Here is a 25,491-nt window from a genome sequence, read left to right as displayed (position 1 = left end):
TCTTCCTTAGAATCAGTAATACGCAGTAAGTGGACGCTTCCAAGGCATATACAAAAGAAGATCAATATTGTTTCACAGGTTTAATACTACACCTTACACATTTTATTATTTGGGAGCTTAAAAATGAGCCAATCTACAGCTACCCTACACACGCACACACACAAAAAGTTCCTTACTATGATTCATGCAATTGCCCACCTCCTTCCTTTACCCTACACCCCTTTCAGTGCTTGCACTCCTACCTTTTGGTAAGCAATCAAATTACAGCAACCTAAAGAGTTCAGAACAAATTAACCATGTGCTCAGTTCACCAGAGCTATGGTAAAGTTATTTAAATTCCTTTTTTCAGCCACGAGAAGGAAATTGAAGCAGATTTTACACTAATTGTCTCTGACACATTTCTGTTTCTTCCAAGAGCTCTTGTTCAGGATCTGACTTCAGGGCAGATACAGTGACGCAAAAGTCTCCACTTTTAAAACGAACTACACTTTTTTTTTTTTTTGAATGACCTTTTTAATGCAGGTAGAAGTGATTCAGCTTGAACACATACATTGACACTCTGCTAAACAAGTTTTTGATAGAACTCAGACTGACAGCATGGTGTGTACAGAACAGAGCTAAATCTTGTTTTAAATCTTATTTCCTTTAAAATACAGGTGAAAAAGGGAGTTGAATGCTACACGATCAAAATTTAAAGTAGCAATTCTACTGTTCCGCTAAAACTGTATACAGGCTTTCCAGGAACTTGCACAACAATGCTCAGACCACTTCTGAAAATGAAATTAAACTATAGAAAAGGACAATTATCACAGTTCCACGAAACAGTTATCTGTCACTAGGTACTGCTGTCTTTCAGTAAGTGCCGATTCTTATATTTGAATTAACAAGTAAAATGGCAAGTATGAAGCCCAAATTGAGAATTTACCATGTCATATACATTAGTGGATTGTATCCTTTGTACATTATTTTACCTGTTAGCTCATTACTAGCATGTTTCTTTTTAAAAGGCCTGAGAGGATTACAAACAAAATTATCATGTGATTAAAAAAAAATCTAAAACATTGTATACTGAAAAACAAAAAGATGGAACAGAATTTGAGTGCATTAGGAAAGTCTTAATTAATATCTTTATTTTAGTCTTTATTTTAGTTAGTTCAAACTACTTCAGGAGTCCTTCTGGTTCTGCCACGACAGTATCTGAGCAGTCTCCAGGTATCTTGTGTACAAGCAATATTGCAAGAAAGTAAAAATATACTCAAAAATGCTGGTCCCTCTGCTGAAAGAAAATCTGAAAACCTCAGTAGTCGGTGATGCTTTAACAAGTTGATTTTTACGACAAATACCCAGCCAAACAATTTTGATGTGCTCAGGATCACTCCAGGTCAGGTCTACAGCAGAACATAGTAAGATAATCCATACAAAACTTCAGCCAAAAAAAAGCCCGACGTTATTTTTCCTATTCCCTGGCATTATTGTTTTGGGAACATGAAAGACTGGCAGGGGCACAAAAGGGAAGTGACATGAGAGGAACAACACTAATTTCTATTGTAAGTGACATTTTGTGTTGTTGAATTAGGCAAATAAAGTCTCACAAATAACTCATATTAGTGTACAGTATTTATTACCTTCCATTAATCTGAAACCAATCATTTTGATATGGCTAAATTAATTCTGAAATAAACATTTTTAAATACATAAGATGAGAGACTTCAACATGAGAGCGTTTCATTGGTCTGTACTCTTAACCCACATGCAAGGTATGTCATTCAAAGATATCATACATTTCCTTTCATTTTACACTGGTCCATAATAAAGCACAAATTCTCAGGAGGGAAGCAGTGAGGGAAAAAAGCATATTTTCAAGTAGCCCTTTTATTAAAAAAGGAGCATCAACTATATATTAAGCCAATGTGTTTCTCTCTGATTTTGATTTTACTTACAGTATACAGTTTTGCAAAATATACAACTTACCAATGATACACAAAGAGAAGCCCTTTCTTAGGGGCAAGTAACAAAAAAAAAAAAGAAAAGGATTCTACAGGTTTAAAAAGTCATATTTTAGAACATTATGCCAATTCAGAGAGTTTCCATTGCTGGTAAGAAAGGTCATGCACAATGTTTTTTTAAGAGAATGTTGTCATTAGTCCATGAGAGATTTGTCTGCATGCTTCATATGAACAGAAAAAGGTACAAGTCACAAGGGAAGTAACTCTCTCCAGTTATCTTTTAGGCCTGTCTATGTCATCAATAGCAGCCAGCAGCTTCTGTCTTGCCTTCTTGTTGATGTGGGATCCCAGACAAACATTCACCAGATTTGTCAAGTGCTTAGTGGAATATTCCTGGCAAATAAAAGCAGATTATGTTATGGCAAACAGAATAAAAACAGTGGATAAAGATAGAAAACTAAAAACCAGACGTACACACAGTGGACTTCTCAGCTGATAGTAGCAGTTGGTACACAAGGGAGACTTAAAGCAGTAGTTAAGTCAGGTTTGGAGAGTTTTCATAGCTGAGACAGAGAAGTACAAAATTGTATTTTGCTACATGGCAGATTATAATGGAAAATGCCTACAATTTTAGTAGTGTTGGACTAAGTTCACAGAAAGTAATACTTATGTATTAAAATCATTTTTAATATATCTTCCATTCTTTGGGAGGTGTGGTCAGAAATAAAAATATGCAAATGATAAGTTTTTAAACACAAAACCATTTTTTTTTTTTTTAACAAGGTGTGACAAAACTTGATGATTTTTTATTTTGATGTCTCATTTCTGATAAGCTTCTAAATACTTCTCTCCAAAGGATATTCAAACACCATTAATTTCAGTACATGATAAAGGAGGAAAAAATTGCAAAAACGTTAAGAGAAAAATTCTTAACACCTGTCAAAACACCACATTTGCCAGTACTACCTTTACCCTTAAACACCATCCAAACTGCAGCTTCCACCAGTGTGTTTAAACAAGAGTTTTTCCATATGGATCACCAAATGACAGCTCAGAGTCTCTCTCATAGCTTCAGGTTTAACAAGAAAAATGATATTACCAAAGTATTTATTTCATCCATTTGTAGCTGGATTTAAAGTAATTGCAAAATACTCTAAATTATCTCTAAATGCTCCATTTTAAAAGACTTTCCACTTTAACGGTGGACCAGCTCCAACAGCATGCAACTATTACCTACTATTAGTCCTGTTACGGTTAGGTTCTGCTACCATGAAAGAACGCTAAACGCTTTCAGAACACAAATGAAGACTTATCTCAGACAGCAATGTTGATCCTGATTCAGTTTTATTAGTTGAAGGAAGAAAAAGCAATGATTTTTCTCCACTGTGCCTGAAAATTTAGTTGAAGCAATCCATTCCTGAAGGCCTAATTTCAAATTGTATTCTTAATGATCCATTTGTGCACTTTGGCATATTCAAAACAGAATACAAAAATTTTCAACTTCACTGAAGGCTACAGGTTCATCACGGGAAATTTGGCTCAACTACTTCAGATCATTTTTGTAGCCCCATTTTTAGCAGCATTTAGTGTACTTATGCTCATCCCATTCATACATGTTTAAATGCTTCCTGGTATATGAACTACAGCAAGAAACCAGAAGGCCCAGCTGGCAAGCTTCTTTACTGTAATACTGTAGGGTGGAGTTATGGAAAGACTTTTGGTTATCTTATGAAAATTTGCTATTTCAAATCACGTTGTACTAGCTGTAGCTATGAGGCACTGATGGCTTCCAACTAAAATACAGTACACTTTTGCAGAGCTCAAACCAAAAATGGATTATGCATATGCACTGACGATTTCGCCTTGTTGATTCACTTGAATAAAAGAACAACTTTTATAGGGATGGTGTCTGAAGAACACGTTGATAAATGACTTCAGTTAACTCTTAAGATTGTAAATGGCGACTACCTACAGCAGAAGTATCTTCACAAGTGAAAATAATCTCTGAAAATACCAGGTAGGGGCATATTGAAGAAATCTTACATTCCCACTTTAAAAAAATAATAAAAATATGTAATCTGGGGGATTGGACTAGATGATCTTTCAAGGTCCCTTCCAATTCCTAGCATTCTGTGATTCTGTAAGATTCATTGAGCTACCAAGTCTCTCCATCATCCAACGCAGCCTTGGTCTTTAGTGAACCACTGTTAATAGATTGCCCAGATGCTCCACAGAGCACTGACTGGCTGTGATTTGCCAGATCTAAAATCCATTTTCAGCCTGTAAATTCCCTGACAATGAAGACTACCAAATAGCTTTCCTTAACAGCTGCATACACCAATGCAGGTGTTTCCTCTTCCTTGTTGCTGTTCTAACCTCACAGTTGATTTAGATAAAAGTTTGGGTCATTACTTAGGCTATGAAACAGAGTTCACAGTGTATATAGGCTTCAGGTGCCTGGGATCCAGCTGCTGCTTTTGCTGTAGCAGACCAGAGTTGCTACCTAAGGAGTGGAAAAAACTTTTCTTTGGATTCAACTCATCTCAGAACCCTGGGTAGATTACTGCTCATACATATAAATCACAGCACATCTTCCCAGGATGAACTCTATCAACTAAAGAAATATGGCATTGACCTAGTAAAGGTAAATAGTAGTAATAGCAAATAAATTTGTATTTTCCTTTTGGTCAAAAGTAAGACAATTATTATTAATGAACAGCTTGCAAAGTCTCTGTTCGTACTCCTTGCAAATATATATTAACTTCATATGATGATAAACATATACATACACACACGTCCATATTGCATCCCATACAATTTCATTATAACACATTAATATCCACATGCATATGAGCATATTCATTTTTAACACACAGAAGAATTGGTCATTTAGAGTTGTTAGTGTTGTAAAAGAATACAAATTTAACTCTTACCCTGTGCTCTTTTATCCAGCGCTCCATGTCATTTTCTGTTAAGTAGTATGCTTTAATGTAGGTCTCCACAAATTCTTTATCTGGAATGGGCCTAATGTCTGTTAACTTTTCTAGTTTCATTAAGAACTGTTGAAAGTCCAGTTGCATCAAGGCACGTCCTTCATTGCTGCATTTCTTTACATTAGCATAACTGAAAAGAAGAACGCAGTGGAAAGTAACAATTAGAAGGAAACAGAAATGAATCTTACTTCTCAAAGCTGTTTAACTTAGCTTTTCAAACCTTGAGGAGGAACATAATTAAGGTTTTAAGTTAAAAGCAGACAAGAATGCCTCTCAGGATTTTTGATGCAGTTTTTATTTGCATTAGTATAATATGTTTTAGTTCCCCTCATAGAACAGAAGCCCACAATATGCAGTAATACTAAAACAAACAAAAAACACACACGAAAGCCACTAAAAATCCTACATTGAACAGCCTAAGAATATAAGTGGGATAAAGGAAATGAAATCAGTGTTGATCAGCATACTAGACAGTGGCTCTAGTCAAGTGATCATGATCATTGAAATCTGAAATGAAAGGTACCATGTCAGTTTTAGGAATGATCAACAGGAGCTTGCTGAACTAACTGTGGAAGCATCAGAGACAGGTACAAACCCGTCCAAAATCACATACAACAACCAAATGATAAAGGGTGGCAGCACTGGTTAATCTCTGTGAGAAGTTAATGGTTTGATGAGAACAAATTGACAGAAAACTAGTGATAGGTTTGAGCTCAAAGAAGAAGAAACAGTAGATGAGCTTAGGGCAGGGAAATACTAGGAGAGATTCCAGTGGGGTGATAGGCAACAAACTAAGGAAACAATCTTTTTAAACAGAAGAGAAACTGCATTTGTCAAGATCAAAGAAAACAACACTGCAATATCCTAAACATTGCCAACTTCAGTTGTGCACAGGAAATAAAAGAAAAAAGCCTTCATCTAGGGCACGTTGTCTTGATAGACTTAATCCAGCTTCCCCATAGGCTGCTGCCAGAAGTGACAATCCTGTCCCAGTGTTTTCACTCTTCCCTTGCAACAAATTTAAAGCAAGACTAGTATTCAATTAGGATCAACTTCATAAACTGATGATTATACAGTTCTAAAATTATTAGTTCTGATGCGCAGGAGGCAGCAGAAAGATCCAGGTGGAAACTGAATATACAGCAAGATCAAGTTAAGAATAAGAAGAAATTGCACCCTTACAGTTAGTACACAGAAAAAACGTGCAGAAGGATACAAAGTAACAGACAATCTAATGGAGAAAAGTAGAAGGTAGAAGAATGACAAGTTGGTATGTTAGTGTGCTGAGAGGCTAAGAAGAGGTTTCAAAGCTTTTAACCATGTTGATCCTAGATATGATAGCTAAAAATCCATTAGAATGTTGACCACACAAATTTTAGATACGCAAGTTATTCACAGTGAGGTGAATGCTGATTTTGCATTTGCAGAATGCAGAAGCGGCAGAAAGCATCTAACAGAGACAAAAAGAGAAGGGGACGAAGGCACTCATCTTCTGAAACTCCACATAAGGTTGGACGATGATTCCCAACAGGACATACCACAGAAGCACTTCAAGAAGCCAGATGGGAAACAGAAGAGAACACAAAACCAGGAGAAAGGGCAGGGCAAAATGTCGAGAAGGCTATGCTGAAGATAAATCTTCACTAAGTGAAGAGCTTGATGAAAGCCAGTTGGCTGGCTGACTAGAGGAGAAACACCTTCCATTCCTTCATGGAATTTAGAGACAAAAGATATTATGAAGGTATTCAGAAAGTCAATTGTTCAGAATCCCTTTACCAGTTTCCAAAAGAAAGTAGAACATGTGTGAGGAAAAAAAAAAGTGGGCAAAAATGAGAAATTACAGGCATATAATTGGGAGACAGTAACGAGAGGTCTTTACACTCTAAGAAAGGGCATAGGGAATACTGATCATATCAGCAAGGTATTCCCAGTCCACTCTTACCAATCTGGGTGAAGGTAAAGCCACATGTTTCATGGTACACCACAAATGTGAACTAAAACTGCAGGCTGGAAGAAGACATGAGTGATGAACCTCACAGCTAAGAATTACATAGTTTGTGACCATTGAATTCACAAAATATGAGTAAAATTGTGAAGTAAGGGAAAGAAACAAACCCGAAACAGGCACAAGGGCCGAGGCAGAATAGGTTGGTAGGAAATGGTGACGTTAGCCAGTTGAAAGGAAAGAAGAAGTCGGGGAGAAGACAGCTGTTTTTGTCCCATTTACTTTGATTTGAGGCATGATGTTAAAGCGGAAACTGAATTATCAAGAAGGAAGGATAGTTGTTTAGGACACATCTTATGACGAAACTGCGAAGCTACAGGGAGGTCATAGCTGGATTTAGTCTCCCTGAAGATGAAATTGATCTCTCAGAGACTGCAAGAGGAGGAAAGGAAATAGGCATGAATTTAAATGTGATGGCTTGACAGAAGCAGTGGAAGCTGGTGATTCATAATAGACGGCTAACACTTGGAGAACAAGGATGTTGTTGGGGCCCTAAATTAGAGAAAACAGCAGAAGAGTGGGATGGAAAGTAGTGAAACAGGCAGTAGGAAGTGTAAAGTAGGAAGGTAAAGATAACCAAGAAAGATACATGTAAACAAAAGCTGGAAGAATGAAAGACAGCACATATTCAACAATGCAGAAGATGACAACACGGACAGGTAGCAAGTGGACAAAACCACAAAAATAAATGCAGCAGATGAAAAGACTGCAATACTCAGGCTACAATATTGATCCTGAAAAGACTGGGACACTGATGGTGAGGTAGGAATGAGCAAAGCATAGCAGTTCCTGGCTAAGGTGTTTGAGTCCACATTTACCAAGCCAACTAGGATACCTCTCTGTTTCTGATGAAACTGAAAGGCTCCTGCTCCACGGCTATCCTAAGGCAGGTATCCTAAGGTTGTAAGCTAGGGCTGACAACTTTCTTCCTTGCAACTGCCTTTCTTCCCAGCAGCGACAAACAGCATCACCATAGAGATGCTGCAATCATACTTTAGCCCCTTAAACTCAACAGCTTACCAGTGCATTGCAAAAATTAGAACCCTTAAAACCATGATATAAGCATTATAATTACAGACGTATTTACCCAAGACCAAGACTTCTACAAACTACTTACCCTTCCACAAGAGTTCTATTAGCTAAGCGAATGCAGTGCTCCCAAAGGATATTTGAGACCGGCAGTGGAATACGAACTCTCTTAGATACTTCATTCAGCCTTCTGTTAAATTCTTCAAATTCCTGATGAAACATGAAAGGTCATTACTCCATCAGCATGAAAGAGACCATGCATACATGCTTAGCGAAAAAAAAGAAAAGATGCACATGAAAAAAAAAAAACACTAAAAAATAAGAGCAAAGCAAAGAAGCTTAATAGGCACAGACTATAGAGACAAGCCTGTGCAGAGAAGAAAGCGTACCACATTCTAGTATATCATTCATAGCACGACCTCAGTAATTTTATTTAAAAAATAAAAAACACTACTCTGGTTCTACAGAGGTGTAAGTAGTTCTCAGTGAAACTGAGACATCCAAAAATTAGCCAAGCATCTAATCCTTCAAATGCCATTCCATTGCCTCACTCTCTAAACTCATCTTTAGCTTTCTGAAAGCCAATATACAGCCCCTGAAGAAAATCCAGTGATAAGCTCTTTATCCCTCTAAATACCTGCCCCATCAGCATTCCGAGAGAAGCTCAAAAATATAGTAACCATTTTTCATTCCTCAAACTTCTGCATTAGAAAGTTCTCAGGTGCTTTAGAAAGAACCAAGAGCACCCACTGAAAACAAACCAAATCCAACAGTTTAGGTGGATACTGCATTTCTAGATAACAATTCAGACTGAAGGAAGGCACCTGTTTCCACCTGAAACATCAATGGACTGGATGGACTTGAGCTGTTACTATGAGTGACAAACCAGTCATAACTGAAATTAATTACTGCTACAATGATTTTTGTAACTTACATAAAGCGAAATAGAAGTTGGCTGCAAGGAACTAATGCCTCTCATTAAAAAAAAAAAAATCAAATGACTTTAACATAAAGCAGACCTTGACAATGAACTGCTCTGCATAACGAGCAAAACCAGTTTGTACTGCAGCCTATTAAGGCCATACTTGTTCAACAAAATGCTTTCGTTCCACAGCTGGAATCTAGCTTTTATCCTTTTCCCATCAAGAATTCAGCAAATGAACAAGAAAATAGCCACTCAGTTGGGAGTTTCAATGACTATTTTAAGTTAGTATCTGACCAAATAATTGGTGTTGAACACAAATTTTCTGAGAAATGTTGCAAGAGGAAGCAGGGTACCACCAATACCATGCCTTAACAGGCACAGAGATGACTCTTGTGAAGATAAACAGGCCTATCACTAAGTACCAATGAAATTCTTGAACAATGCTCTTTTCCCAATTTATCCACTTCCATACATACTATATGACTGAGTAAGGAATTCTGCATATACGCACACATGGCTAAAAGCAGTTGGCTATTACGTTAAACATTTTGTTTACATCTGACACTCATGGAGTCACACAGCAAATCACTAATTGCTAAGTAGTAATCTAAAAGCCTCTGTAAAAACTATTATTAGCTATATAACATAGAGGCCAGAAATTCAGAAAGGTTTTAAATTGCATTAGCTCTGATTGCCCTGAAGCAAATTCATCAGCAGTTGCACACTCACAGAAGGGAAAGTTCTACTGTAGTGACCAAATACTGTAAGTACAAACTGATTTCAAAAAGCCACAGCAGCAAAAAGAAGGGTAGTCACAGAGATTTAGAGAAATTCACTGCAGTCTCCCTTCTTTTCTTTTTTTTTTTTTGAAGCAGAGACTAGCTGTAAAGTACAAAAGTGTAATCAAATCTGTTATTCAATACAGATGCTTTCTCTGTGATACATGCCTCATAGATCTTTAGATTAAATTTTTTAGTTTCCCTGTGAGATTTACTATAATTCCAGAACTTCCTTCTAAAGACCTTTATAAATATAGTTTAGGCATAAATAAAAATCTAACAAAGGACTGTCACAAGAATTCGTTCCATATGCCATAAGATATGGCAATTATATAACCACTTCTACTGAATGCAATTGAGAAGTTGGCTGAATAACTTCTCATTTAGCTTCCTTTTAAAATGCTAACTTCTAAAGATACCAACTTCAACTAGATAGCATGCTATTATTAGTAGTGCTGGTTTGTCTGATAGCGCCTGTGATACTGCTCAAAGACAACTGAAATCATTATGCAGAACCACAAACAACCTTTGTTAAAACAAATAAACATACACCACTTCCTCAGGCCACTGTATTTTCCTATTTTCCTCAATGTTACTTCCATCTAATGGACATTTACCTTCCATTCAGGACTTAGACATGAAACTCATTAACCTTTTGTGGTCACTTTCATCCACAACATAGTCAAAAAATCAGCCCTGTGAAAACAAATATTAATGTATTCTGCTAGTAGCAAGAATAATGAAAATTCTGGACAGACCTCCTTATAACAACTTACTATTTGTCAGGATGCTGTATAGCTCTAGTCATGCTGCTTTAATAGCTTTAGTGAAGTATTACAGCAGTTTAATGTTTAAATAAGCTCTAGCACACTGTTTCTCAGAAAGTATTCACCTTTAAAAGAGCATCTACGTATACATTGTGTTGTGACATGATTTCCTTCACATCCCATTTTACATTAGTCATGAGAAGCAGCATCTGTTCATAATCAATGGCTTTAGCAGCAACAATCCAATAAACCGGTTTGCGTAGTTCACTGGCAGTTGACACTGTCTGAAATCGAATAAAAAGAAAATTCAATTCAGTAAATTTCTGGCTAATAAGAGCAATTTATAACTATGGCGTACAAATATGGGTACCACACAGTACGAGTTCCAAACCTTCTGTTTTAAAAAAATCATCTGTGAATTACACAATTCTGACCTGAGAATAGAACTGCTGAAGAAAAGGCTTCTTGGCAGCTGGCATCACCGCATCAAGATGAGGTTGAAGAAACTCAAACTGCTCAGCCAGAAATACCCTTTGAAAACAAAGGAAATTCACCATGAACTAAATGCAACATTTGGAATGCCTCTATACTTCTTTTCCACCACAGTTAAGATATTTGGCAATGATATGTAACCTTGGAAAATGTAATCCTGATAAGAACTGTACCATTTTTACGCTAACATGTCAATGTGTATTCTCAGTTCTGACAATTTTTAAATGTGATTGTGAACAAGAAAATGCTTCAATAAAAATACTAAGGCTTGAATAGCAACAATTCAGATTTCTATTTTACTCAGGATGTACTGCTAAAGTCTGATCCAAAGCCTAGTAAAGTCAGTGGACAAGTGTCCTGGGAATTTCATATGGCAGGACAGGCTACATTAAAAAAATCCATTTCAGAATTTCAAAATAACATTCCAAGTTACATACTTACTAGTGAACTTTTAAAAGACAGAAAACGAAATCAAATTCTTCAGCATGGGTAGGATTATTTTTTTATATATATAGTAATGTAACAAAGTACATTTCTAACTAAGCATAAATGAACATTTAAAAAAAATACAAACAACCTAATTTGGAAAAACATTTTAAAAACTAATTACTAATCTTTAACAGTGTCCTCTTCTGTGCGGGGGAAAATAAAAATAAATCCTATCTGATTCTTACTACTATTCTGACCAAATAAAGAACATTTTGTAAGAGTTTTGCATTCCTCGCTCATTATAATCTCCTTTTCACAGGTAAACTTCCACCTGTTGCCAAGAATATCAGAAACAAAGCCAAGCCAATATGAACTATGCAGTTCTGAGTCTTATATTAAGTACTCAAATACTGATCGCTATGGTTTAAATGACGCATATATATTAAATATTCCCATTAGCCTCTTTAAATTTATTTTTTTTTCCTGTAAGATTTGGCTTTGTAATATCACAAATTACTGGACCAGCTGCAGTAAAATTTCATTGCTTGTGCTTGCAGGTGGTAAACCAAATGATCAGGTGCTGGTACCTTTAATTAAAAAAATACCTCTATTGCTTATTATTAAAATCACATTCAGAAGTAGGAATTTTTGACCTCTGAAGAAGGTTTTGGCATGTAATCACAATCTCTTAAATGATCCTTAGCTTCCTGTGACCACAAAACACAGTGTACAGTAAATAACCTACAAGGATTCCGTGGCTACCACTCTCTCTGCCAAACCATACAGTGAGTTGCCAGATGTCAGAACTACTAGATGACTGAGATGTGGGCTTGGCACCTTCTCCTTTCTCTCTTCAGCAGCTGTGAGAGTTCCTGTGGGATCACCAGAGACCTCCTAAAATAGAGAATTAAACAACTGAAAAAAAACACAATTGACTGGAAAACAGCAAGAATGGCGGCAAGTGAGTAGTTTCAGATGGCTTCTTATCTGATAAAGGAACGTTTCTGATTTTATGATATAACTTAAATCAAGCCTGAATCCAAGGTGACAACCATGTTTTCTATTTCAACAGTATGGTGTTCAAACAAGTGAAAAATCACATCATGCAGATCAATATCTGTCTCAGGAAAGGAAAAAAAATTAAAAAAATAGAACAAGCTAATGCCCATACAGGCTTTAGCCCAACTGCCTATAGAGGGATTAACTTCTCACCCCTGGATATAGTTTCTTCAATATGACAGCAAACAAAGAGACAAATCAAAGGAATATTACTCATGTGTGGGCTTAACCACTCCTGTGATCTGTGGCTGACTTCGGTAAAATACATGTTATGTTTCTTTAAACAACGCTAAGTTACCATTCCAGCACAAGTTTTATCCTGCAGACAACTCAGTTGTAAAGAGCATGGAAGTATTCACAGCACCAGAAAAAACACCTCTAGATTTGACGAGTATAAATATCAGTTACAGCTAGAAGAGGAATCACAGAAGGAACAAATTTCCAGAGCTACCACAGTGGTCTAACCAGGTGTATAAATGGACACCACCTGATGCTTACCTATTTGCCAATATCAGATCAGGACATGAAAACAAAAAAGTAGTTATGGCTTTACATTTATTAGTCATACTATGCTTACTGCTTACATACGCTCTATAAAATATGGAAAGTGCTACAAAAGAAAAATGATACAAAACACAAATCAGGTGATGAAGATTGGCATGATACAGCACTGATTTCTTAACTAAGAGCCTTCCATGTCCCTAGGATAAACATTCTGTGGCCAACAGGTGGTACGACAAATCAGCCTGGTTCTATGATTCTAAGACATTACCTAACTCATTCCAAGTATCAGGATTGAGACAAGGAAAAATATACACTATAGATCTTGAAAAGCCAAGAGAGGAGGTACTGCATACAACAGATGAACACGTTAAAAGGGAGAAAGCAAAGTGTAGGTTATTCTGGCAGAAAAACCTGACAGGCCCATTGTGGTTATATTGCACCAATTAAAGGTGGAGCAGGAAAAAGTAATTATGTCAAGTTGAGTAAGGAGTTTGTGAGAAATTAAGTGGTTCAGAATGAGCAGAAAAATCAGAACTTAAAATTCCTACAGAAAAAGCAGCTCTAAAATATATTTACAGACTGGATGAAAGCCAAGTCAAAAATTACATTAAGAACATAAGACAACTAGGAAGATGTTGTCGTCCAAGCTGCTAAAAACGGTTTGAGGTGCAGAGGACCAATGTCGTTACTAGTTTGCAATGAAATACTTATGAGTATTCTGTTCATCTACCCCAAGTATCTCCCTTTTGGAAGCCACAGTATTAATTAAGGCAGCTATTTGCATACAGAGGATATTCACAAATACTGTCTAGGTAATGGCAGTACCATGACTAAGAAATATTTTGTGAAGATAAAGAAGTTGCTAAGAGACAGATAAAATATGGCATCAGTTTCCCTTCCAAAACACCAATAATTATAGATCATGAACTGATCGATGCCACGTACCGACTTGGGTGCTTACTGGTCTCAGTGGATTAATTAACACGATCAGTATGCATCATTACTATTGCAAAAACACATTTCTGGTAGAAATGACAAGTGCAAGGACAGAACGTGTGCAGATCTTTCTACACATCCTGCTTGGGGAACTGACAGTGAGGAGACAAGCTGCACAGAAACAGACACTTGTTTCAATATATTTGGCCTAAAGAAAGCAGCAGCTTACCATTATATATTGCTCTTCTTTTTCCCTTTTAATACATCCTGCTGGTATGAATGAAACAACCTATAGACTGCTATTTCTGGAGAATCCAAATTATCATCTCTGCTGTTGCAGAGCAGATATCTGTACTGAAGCTGTCTTACACTTGCTACAGAAAGGGCTGAATATGGAGTTGAGATGTACATATGAAGTTCAATACAATGTACCCAAACAAATTTTTGAAAGCCATTTTGTTTGTTTCATTACCTCTCAGAAAATGAAACTGCACCCTAATTTGCTTTAACACAAACACTTAAAGAACTTGCATTTTTTTTATTCGAGTTTGCCAGCAAGTATTTCCTGGAAGCTACTTGGTTTTGCTTTGACACACCAAATTCGTTACTCAGCCCGTGAGATCCCAGCACTCTTACACATTACTTACTATAACAAAAGAAAACAAATACAGTTCTGCTCAAAAGGCCCCTTTTATTTATTTTTCACTAAACCTATTTCATTTTTCATATTCGGCATAAGAAGTTTCAGACCATAATTAAAGCACTGTCAATATTAGCAGTGCAGAGATTAACGTAAGCCATAGCTGGACAAAAACTCATCACTGGTGTATTTACAATGCTTTGAATCAGCTAGTATATTTAAAGCAGCAGCACCCAAAGAACATACTTGCTCAATCCTGCAAAGAGCTAAGCAAACTACTTCAAGATTGTTAGACTGAAGCATCATACACGACTCCTTCCATCATAGTCATTTTGACTACCTTATACAAAACATTCAAGATTAAAAACATAATCATGTATCATAAGTAAAAGGGGCAGGGACAGATTCACTTCCAAATGAAATGCAGAGTTCTGAGCGGAGGAGGATTTTTGTTTGTTTGTTATTGTTTGTAAAATGTGGGATTACTGTACTGTTAGTTATATCAGTGCAGGACCAGCATACGGACACTGAACATTCTGGATCACGGCTGAGGTGTCAGATCATTGCCCTGTGGTAATGTGAGCATAGCTGAACACGTGTTTGTATTTCATCTTTTTCCTGTTCACAGTCTACAACAGGAATTTAAACTGCAGGTGGACTTGCTGCAGTTTATAAAGTACAGTATAAAGTGGTTTCGCTGTGAGGTATTGCACTGTGAAACAGAGGAAGAGTGATTCAGCTATAGTTGAGTACTTACAGGGGACAGGACCCTCCAGCAGAAGCAGGGGGTATGTGATGCATAAGAAGGGACACAGGGAAGAGGAGAAGAAATGCTTTAAATTGCTGCAGTCTTTTTGCTCAGTGATCGTGAGTCAGAAATCCATCTCACTGTTTCTCGGTGGACCAAATGAAAACTGCAATAGTACTTCCTTCACAAGTATGGTGACTATACTGTAACTACAGTATATATTAAAAGAATACACATTTCTTGCACTGTAATAATAGGGAAGTAAAAACTTAGAACAGAGCAGCTCCATAAAAAGCTGTAGGGAATGCTTCCAATCAACCTCCATACTCTTCATACTGAAGAGTATGGACCAAGGTAATCTCAAGCACAAACACAGGCTGGGCAGAGAATGGATTGAGAGCAGCCGTGAGGAAAAGGACCCGGGGGGTGTTGTTTGATGAGAAGCTCAGCATGAATTTGCAATGTATGCTGGCAGCCCAGAAAGCCAACTGTATCCTGAGCTGCATCAAAAGCAGCGTGGCCAGCAGGGACAGGGAGGGGATTCTCCCCCTCTGCTCTGCTCTTGTGAGACCCCACCTGGAGTGCTGTGTTCAGCTGTGAGGCACCCAGCACAGGAAGGACATGGACCAGTTAGGAAGACTCCAGAGAAGGGCCATGAGGATTATCAGAGAGCTGGAGCACCTCTCCTATGAGGACAGGCTGAGGGAGTTGGGGTTGTTCAGCCTGGAGAAGAGAAAGCTCCAGGTAGACCTTAAAGCAGCTTTCCAGTACCTAAAGGGGGCCTACAGGAAAGCTGGGGAGGGACTCCGTGTCATGGGGTGGAGTGATAGGACAAGGAGTAATGACTTTAAACTCAAAGAGGGGAGTTTTAGATTAGAAGGAAGATAGAAGGAAGAAATTCTCCACAATGAGCGTAGTGAGGCAGTGGCACAGGCTGTCCAGAGAAGCTGTGGATGCCCCATCCCTGGAGGTGTTCAAGGCCAGGCTGGATGGGGCTTTGAGCAACCTGGTCTGGTGGGAGGTGTCCCTGCCATGGCAGGGGGGTGGAACTGGGTGATCTTTAAGGTCCCTTCCAACCCAAACCATTTTAGGATTTTATGATTCTATGAAGATTCTACAAAGATACAAAAGAGAAGGCAGCTTGCCTTTACATTGCCAGAAGCGGAACCTCACTTCCACTTTGCTTTCCACTTTCCTTCACAAAGCAGGACTAAAATCCAGCTGAACAATAATAAAAGCAGTATCCTATGAAGATATCTGATATAAACTAGATAGCATTAATTCAATCCCAAAAAGGATACTGAAACCTATCACTACCATTTTATTTTATTTAAAAGAAATGGACTGTAAACCCTCCAACTTTTCCTCTTTCTCTTGTCAATAAACATAAATAGACCTTCATTCACTTGCTATCTCTACCAAAAAAAAAAAAAAAAAAAAGGATGAAGTCCAGGCTAGGAATGATCCAGTCTAAATTAATAAAGAGTCTTGACATAGACAATAGAGCTCAACCTTCACAAACACTAAGAGATGTGAGGAAATATTTTGATCTACATGAAGTTCTGACAAAGCCTTAGTAACAGAATCAGAATAAACACTTGTTGGGACCATCCTTATGAAAATAAAATATTGAAAGACGCTGCCATTGGGAACGAAAATGTAGCAGAAATGATAGTCCTTAATAAAGTTATCATGAATAGGAAACAGTGCCAAAAAAAAAAATTCCTAACAGGCCATGAGACTGAATCCCACAACACAAACATGCAAAATATTTTCAGAAAGCAATTTACAACAAGCTAAGAAAAGAGACAGGAATTCTGACAGGAGCATAGAACAATCCATGCAGTCATGAGAAATAGCCATTTTATGACAGTAAAGTTTAGTCTTCGTGTTCACAAATTCTTAATGATGATAACAATAAAAATACCCTGAAAACTTTTCCTTCCTCATGAATCAAAAAGTAAAAAATTCCTATTGACAGCATAAAACCAGCATGTGTTCATAAGATATTAATAAGCTTCATTGAACGTCTTCAAGTTAGCAGTTACCTAAGATTTCTTCCTCCTTTCAAATCTTACCTAGAACACAGCTATTTATTCCAACTGACGCTAGCGTTACCTGTAGCAGCACTGTTAAGTGACTGAGGAAGAAAAAGAAATCCAGTTATTTTTCCCAATTTACTCCTAGAAATACATATATTTTAAATTATATTGACCGGAAAAAAAATCAAAACAATGCAAAGCACTGTCAGGAATAATGACTACAGAGTAAGTTCAAAAAAATTATTTCCAGAACTTTCTATTTTTCCATAACCTTTAATGGATTCATCTGCAAGATCTTCCTAGATTTTTTCTTTTCTTTTCTGAATACATTGCTTCTGAGATGAATATCATGATGATTTTACCTTTTTTTTCTGTATCATAGAGGCCTAGGGTTAATAGTTCTCATGCTCCCTCTACTGACTTTGTAAGAAATGGCCCCAAAACCCTTTAAAATGTTTCTTGGAAAGAATGGTTTAGGATTCAACTGTTCTGAATGCTTCAAGGAATTGAAAAGCCACCTTAGTATGATTCTGTGGAATACCAAATCCCTGTAAAAGCCGTAGTAGAGCATTTGTCTCCCACTTCTGCCTTCGAAAATAAATTCTTCCTCCAGCATCTATGGGATTAATTACTGTACAACATATTTATGATACTCTTTAGAAATTTCTTCATAATGTTTCAAGTGTTTTATATTTAGGTCAAAAATAGAGTAGACAATTCCAATTCTGTGTAGTTCTTCACAATATTTCTCCATAAATGCTGCTCCTCAGTTGAGTCTACCAAACCTACCTGTTTACCCTTTGTAATGGGATGTGAGGGAACAATAATCTACTACCAGTGTGACACAAGGATCATATTTGCTCTTCAATTTCTGCAAATAACACGAAGTGACTGACAGGGTCTAGTTTGTAAAATATGGCAGGGAAAATTCCCTGATATTCAGAAATGATTTAACAAAGGGCTTAACATACTAATTCTATTATTTTATAAGGTGAATGAGTTTCTTCATGGCTTACTGTTTTACTATTCTTTCACTGAAGAAAAATGAGTTGTCTGTTGTACTTTTAAAAAAAAAAAAATAATAAGGATAATATTGGAATGCCCCTCTCCTTTTATTACATAAGCCGTAACACATCATAAGATTTAAATGTATAATTTTGTTGTTACATCTAGTAGAAGCTATTAAACTGATTTTGTTGTATGTTACGAACAAGGGATTTCACACAGTAATGATACTTACATCATGATATACCAAAAAACAGTCTTTGTCATTACAGACATTGATTATGAGAAGAGAGAAAAAAGAAAATCAGTAAGCCACGGTGAAATACAATTCCTGAATTTCTGACACAACCCTCTATTTCACTAAGCATTAACAAACTCCAGGTACTTACCAGATCAATGAGGCTCTCCTGGATTCTATTCAGCGTCGTGCGTAATCTGCTGCTACTGAGGCCCAATCCTGTTGATTCAAACTGGAAGAAATATTTAAGTTTGGAAAGGAACAATCCTTAGTTTAAGCTTTACAGGGTTACAGCAAAACTTCAGTACGTAAACACTGGATGCAATTTACACATAAAAGTTTTAGTACATAACTGCAACTATAACTGTACAAAATGAGAAGATCAACAGAGGTCACTGCACTCAACACTGCACTGTTATAAAGGATGACCTGAGTACATTTCATGAAGATGACAACTTACCATTCAAATCAATCAGTACATATCCTTTATTGCTGAACACTTCAAGTGAGTACAGGACTCTAGACTGCCTCCTCTGGGACACCAGCCCGAAATGGCACACAACCGTGCCCCAACTGAGACTTGCATGCACACCACACCCAAGCCAAATGGCCTTGACTTCTCTCTCAAACTGTAAATTTCTTCTAAACCCTTACTGAATATCTAACTTGCATGTGTAGAGCTATACCATTGATCTTTATAAAACAGTCGTTATTACCTAGCGATTTTAAAGATCCACCTGACAAATATCCCATCATCATTTTCACGGCTCAGTAGCATTATGGGGCAGGTGTTCAGCTGGGATAAATCAACACACCGATTCCCTGGTAAATGCAATGAATTATACCAGCTGAGGGGCTGATCTGATGTGTAATTAGTGTAGCTACTTATCTTCTACTTGCAATTACAAGGAAACAAGAACAAATTAACAAACCAAAGGCAGTGGAAATGGGATAACTACGCAACACACATCTAAGTCAAGAACCTGGAAGTATTTGAGTACAGTTCTGGTATGTGATTCACACCATAAAAAGCAATCTACTGAACAATATTTAAAGCAATGAAGTCTACTGTATTAGACTTCCTTTCAATGTACTAAATCAGGGAAAGAAGTGTTTGAGTCCTCTTCCTTCCATCTTAAATACAAAAAGGAATAATTTAGGTCCCCATCTACTACATTTAACCTTTCTGACTTAGATGTCCATCTGTCCTAATTTTCCCATATACTCAGTGAAAATTTTATATATATATATATATATATATATATATATATATATATATTTTTAAAAGTGTACCTGCAAGTTTCAGCCATTAAATTTCATTTTAAGGGAGTTGTTTCTGCACCATCATAATGCATACTACAGTCTGCCATTATTCCTTTCTCTCCACCTTTCCATTACCAACTTTCAACAGCTATCAATAACTTTCAAGTACTTATTTTATAATAACATATTTATTTCTAAAAATGGCAATTTCATGTTATTTCCTATGTGAAACATATAGGAATAATAATAAGGAATGCAAAAACAAATCTTAAATTTCCGTAAAGAAGCTGTACAACTGTATGTATAAGAACAGAAGGAAAAAATAATAAATAAATAAGAGGGAAAAAAGAGATTATTGTTCAGCATCTCCTCCTCAAGGCCAGAACTTCATGACTTTAAGCAGAATTATGTCGCTCATCAGTATAACTCTTCTCCTTTGCTATTTCTATATGCAAAGTGGTAGATATTCAAATGCCACAAATGACCTAGTAAACTTAGCATGAGAGAATTTATCAAATAATTTCACTCATCACCACTTCAATGTGACTCTTTATCTTTACCAAAAAAAAAAAGTTTAAGCGTTTTCTACAAAAATGGCCTTTGGATTTACAAATTATTATAATGTGTTGTCAAAAAAAATTAGTACCTTAAATTTATTCTGCTAAGGAAAACTATTCTGTGGCATGTTCATCAATATTGTACACTCTCATGACTAGATATTAAATATATGTAATTTATTTTAATTTCAAATTAGGTTGTTCCATAATTTGAGATAAGTAGGAAAGACAGCCTTAATGTGGACTCTAGGAATTAAAAAGGTTTTGAAACAGTAATTTTGGTTACAATGGTGTGCAATTTTTAGCAGTGAAGAAAGCCAAACACTGACTACATAGGCTAATCATTCTAGAGTCCTGGAAAGAGCAATGACCTAGCATCATGACCGGACATAGAAGTCAACATATGTATTTTAAATCCCTGATTTTCACTGAACTGGCAACGAACTATGTACAATTGATCATTCCTGTACTAACTCACATATCTAACATAAGGACAGTATTTCAACCACTTAAGGAGGTTGTAATACTAGCATACTTTCAAGAAACCCATTTGATGCATGTTTAATAAATAAAATTTCGAACAGGAACACCGACAGTGGTCTAAATCACATACCATCGAGCATCTCTACTTTTTAAGGGTTTATAACACAATGGGAAGTGAGAACATTTAAGCAGCATTACAAGAGGGTTTATCTCATTCATAGACCCTTTGTAAGCATTATGTTTCCCACAGAAAATCATCTGTCAAAACAAAAATTAGGCACGCTACGAAAACATCACAATTTTACCACCCATCTGCTATAATGTTTACCTGCCTAGCACTGTGCTGTTCTCTGATAGAAGTAGAAAGTAAGGAACTTGATATGGGCTTTAAAAACACAAAACAAACAGAAGGTGCAAATATATATATATAAAACACTGAATACCAGAGCAGCTGATTAAGCCAATGGAAATCAATTAGCTTAACAAAAACAAAACAAAACACAAAAAACACACCCATCTTCTAAACACAAATTGCAAATATATTTGTTCTGCCAAAGAGAACAGCTCAAAAACATTTAGAACCATATGTTGAGAGTCTGAAAATCCAATGCAATTTGCCAAAAGATGATGATGAATTTGGAACCCTATTACATTATTGCTTGTGAAGTAATTTAGGGGCCAAGAGAGGAGAAAATTGTTTTTACATACAGCTTTTCATAAATGCTTTAAGACCATCCTGTTGAAAGTTGATCTGTGTTATGTAAAGACATTGCCAAAAAGCATTTATTTTAACTACAAGATCACTCAAAAAAAACCTAAAATGTTTTTGTTAATGCAATTAGCTTGACAGAGTAGTAATAGATCTGAAAAATCGTATTTCAAACCTCTTAAACCTGAGCTGCTACTTAACCTTCATGGACCCCTTCTCCTCTTCCCTGAGCTATTATCTAAGCTAGAGAAATACATATAGGAAAATCAAATTGCCTTATCCTTTCTAGGCTCCAAGCCACCACGTGCTATTGCAGCCTGCTCCTTTGCTCCCCACTTTCTGCCACTACTTCCAGGTACTTCACATCGTCTTTACTCTCTATTCAAAATACTGCTGGAAAAAAGAGCACAGAATGTATTCGAAACACAATTGGCTTTATGTCCCAGCGATAATGATGCTCCCTATACTTACTCCCCTTGTTGCTGATCTAATCAGCCTTTTCTAACTCCTGCATTCAGATCCATTCTGATAACACTAAATCTCTGGGAAACCATATATTTGGTACCATCTTAAGTAAAGAGATCTCCTCTGTATTCTCATTCTATGTACATATCAATACTGTGACACAAATTAGGTTTCTACCTACCGTGTCATTTCGGCCAAAAAACGTATAAACTGCATACAGATAGTAGTCGAAGAGCTGGGACATGAAGTGGATCACATCAAACGCAATTGGTTTGAGAATATTCATCATCTGCATATATTTACCTTGAAAATTAAATACAGAAAATCAGTTTCCTCAGCATGAGTGCTACAAAGATAGTGGTGAGCTTGACAAACTCAAAAAAAAATTTACGAAGTTTATTATTTAGCTTTGAATATTGATTAAGAGCAACTTAGCAATATTTTAGAGATTAGCAGGTTTAAAATAAAGCTAAATATTATGGCTAAGACACCATAAGCGACTCAAGACTTCTCCAAATGTGGATGTTAAACCATATCAAAATGGTAAGTAATGGTAAGTAATCTGTAGTGATATACAGAGCCACTGGAGATTTTATGCATTAGTGTGTGTTTATGTATGCACATATGGATATTTTTCAAGCATTAGAAATCTACAGTATAAAAATGATATGCCCATCTAACAACTCTAGGAATAATGTGCTTCACATCAACAACGCATCATTTCCTGCTTGCCTTTCTTTCCTTTGTGAAAAGTAAAGGAAACGTAACACTATGAAGAACTGCTTAAAGATATTGTTTCCAAAAAAATGAGAGATTTCGACTGTAGGCATTACAAGAAAGTGCTGAATGACTGCTCTACCACCAAAGATAAAGAAAATACAAGCTCCAGATTGTGATGTTCCTAAGAGGGTAACCCCACAAAACCAAAAAGAAAACCAACACACACAGACAAAAACCACCTCTCTAACTTTGGACTCTGATTCAAAAGAGCCTACACAACTTCTGTACCAAGGTGGAATCAGATCAGGTCAGAAAAAGACAGTTGGGGTAGGAAACCCAAATCACTTTAAGATGTTTGTTAAATCATTTGAAATGTTTCTAAAGGGATAGACTGACATAACATCAGGATTACAGGCAAAAAGAAATCCAAAGGAATGGAAAGTTTTTAAGACTAGTCCAACCAGGACCTGAAGAAAATTAATCCACTATTTGTTTACTTGTTTTCACTGGATTAATTTTCTACTTTAGCATGTGTTACTGAATGTCCTAAAATAGGGATACCCAGGAAAACGAATAATTCCTTCTCTTCCTTCCTGCTCTCTTTTGTTGTGCATCTGACTTTTGAAAATAGTAATAATTAAAAAAAAAATTAAAATCTCAGGACCTTCATCTATACATTAGGTGAATCAAACAGATCACAGGATTTGGACTCAGAAAGGGATTTTTCCCTAAAGGTTTAATTCACAGGGCCTATAGGTATTTTGTTTTCTAGCATAGGGCACATCTCTTTTCAAAGGCTTGTAAGAAAAGTGTACTTAATGAAAACCCCTGATTTTGCAGAGACCCTGGACTTCCAGCTAGCTAGCTCAGAAATGACATACTACTTGCCTTATTAACATTTTAAAAGCATAGAGTATATTTACAGTAAGCTTTGGGTTATTATAGTAACAGACAGCAACTTTTGAACCAAAAAGTAAATGCAGTTCACCCAGCATGTAGGATATAGCACATCATTTAACAAAATTTCATATTCCAGACATGTTTTGACATGACAGGTTGGAAAAAAAAAACTGCATGAAGGTGCCAGAATCATTTCTTTTTCCTGTAGTCTGCAACACCGTTTAATCAAAGTTAACACTGTGCCCAGCAAAGTAACTTACTAATTCATATAGAAAATATGGTTTTACACAGAGAAACCAAATCAGCTGTTAGTATCAGAGGGAGTAACTTGATTTTTTTAAGCAATTACTTGTGATCATTAAAGATCACATTCATTTGATAAATACATGACACAGCTATGGTGGATAAATACATGACACAGCAGTATGGTAAGAATCAAGCAAAAAAACGATATTGCTACTTCCCACGTTTCTATCTAGCTTAAACTCCCTGCTTGAACACCTGTGTCCCAGTTTGCTAACACACACAAGAATATATTTTGTTATTTTTGGAGATCTGACAAGGGTTGCAATATTTAATATTTGGCAGGTTACCCCACTTGTTAATTCTGCGCTTAATTATCAATGTTTTGACCTCCGGTATTATGACCAAACTGAAAAGCAGCCCTAAAAAGTTCCACTTGTCTTCCAACAAGGAAAAACAAATGTAGCTAATTCCAGCACAGTTCTGTGTGGAAATTTATGGATGTTTGGAAAGGATGACACCCTATCAAAGCAGCTGCCACCTTCATGTGTGTTATCGGAATATTCCGTATTGCCACGGACTGATTTTTTCCACTTTGTGCTAAACACATTTTTCAAACTTGCCTGCAACCTATACACAATATAAGGGTGATGCGTCACATTCTGGACAGTTAGATTTCCAAATATCTGTACAACTGGCATAAACGTTCAAGGTAGTCTCTCGGGCAGTGTCATATGCTTTTCCAAAGGGCTATACACTGCCCAAGCACTGTCCCTATAAAACTCTTCTGTGGCCAAGAACATTTCTCTATTACTATGTCACTCAGCATCTTGACACAACAAGTGTGCCAAGAACATTTCCTCCCAGTTTCTCTCTCTCAGAGGATGCCAAATTTTAACATCTATACGTTGTTACTAGTTGCACTAAAGTTCACAGTTTGGGTGAAAAGGATGTACGAGAACACTTACAAACAACACTAATATCCCAAATGTGTGCCATGAATTTCCAGAAATACCACTTAAGAGTTTCAACAAGTCAAAGTAACTACACTTTCTAAAAACAATTCATAAAGGCCAAAACTGATGAACATTTGCCAGTTCTTTTTGTTGTTGTTTTGTTTTTAAGTATTTCCAGCACTTCTTTTGTCCTTAAAGAAAGCAACTAGACAGTACTTTCTATCAGACTAATCTATTTAAATATGATCACTACAACCAAAAAGGTAAATAAAATGTATTCATAAAATATTCCTGTTGACGCACAGACCCTAGGTGAAAATATTCCATAAAAATTTAACACACATTCATTCTTCCTTTATGTTTTAAGTCAACATGCAAGAGTTTGATAGGAAAAAAATAACTCAAAGTTAATCTAATGGTTCCTTTATGCTGGAAGCAAACAGAGAAATAACTACCTGGTTATGGAAAACCAAATAAATTGAACCATTCACTTGAAATTCAAATTAAAGAGTTAGAAAAGTTCCCACTTCAGTTATACATAGTAACTCATTTGTGCTCTTTAAATATACTAAGACACACTTTGTTTTATTCATCTAGCCTCCATATACAGCACTCAAGAATAGTTCAAAAATGATTACGAACATTGTCATACTCTTTC

At 36.4% G+C, this 25,491-nt stretch overlaps 1 protein-coding gene across 1 annotated transcript in view; it reads right to left on the bottom strand.

Annotated features, from left to right (window-relative positions):
• Positions 1-488: 488 nt before the first annotated feature.
• The window catches only part of VPS50 (VPS50 subunit of EARP/GARPII complex), an 81,071-nt gene continuing 56,068 nt past the window's right edge, over positions 489-25,491 (bottom strand). The window contains exons 21-28 of the mRNA XM_035545247.2: positions 22,196-22,317; positions 18,689-18,769; positions 12,111-12,259; positions 10,879-10,975; positions 10,570-10,728; positions 8,062-8,183; positions 4,880-5,069; positions 489-2,339 (exon numbers count right to left, since the gene is read on the bottom strand). Of these exons, the coding sequence (XP_035401140.1) occupies positions 2,220-2,339; positions 4,880-5,069; positions 8,062-8,183; positions 10,570-10,728; positions 10,879-10,975; positions 12,111-12,259; positions 18,689-18,769; positions 22,196-22,317 (1,040 nt within the window). The 3' untranslated portion in view covers positions 489-2,219. The remainder of the gene's footprint in view (positions 2,340-4,879; positions 5,070-8,061; positions 8,184-10,569; positions 10,729-10,878; positions 10,976-12,110; positions 12,260-18,688; positions 18,770-22,195; positions 22,318-25,491) is intronic.

Source organism: Cygnus atratus, chromosome 2, assembly GCF_013377495.2.
Source record: "Cygnus atratus isolate AKBS03 ecotype Queensland, Australia chromosome 2, CAtr_DNAZoo_HiC_assembly, whole genome shotgun sequence".
NCBI classification, from domain to species: Eukaryota; Metazoa; Chordata; class Aves; order Anseriformes; family Anatidae; genus Cygnus; species Cygnus atratus.
This window is presented reverse-complemented; position numbering and strand designations above follow the sequence as displayed.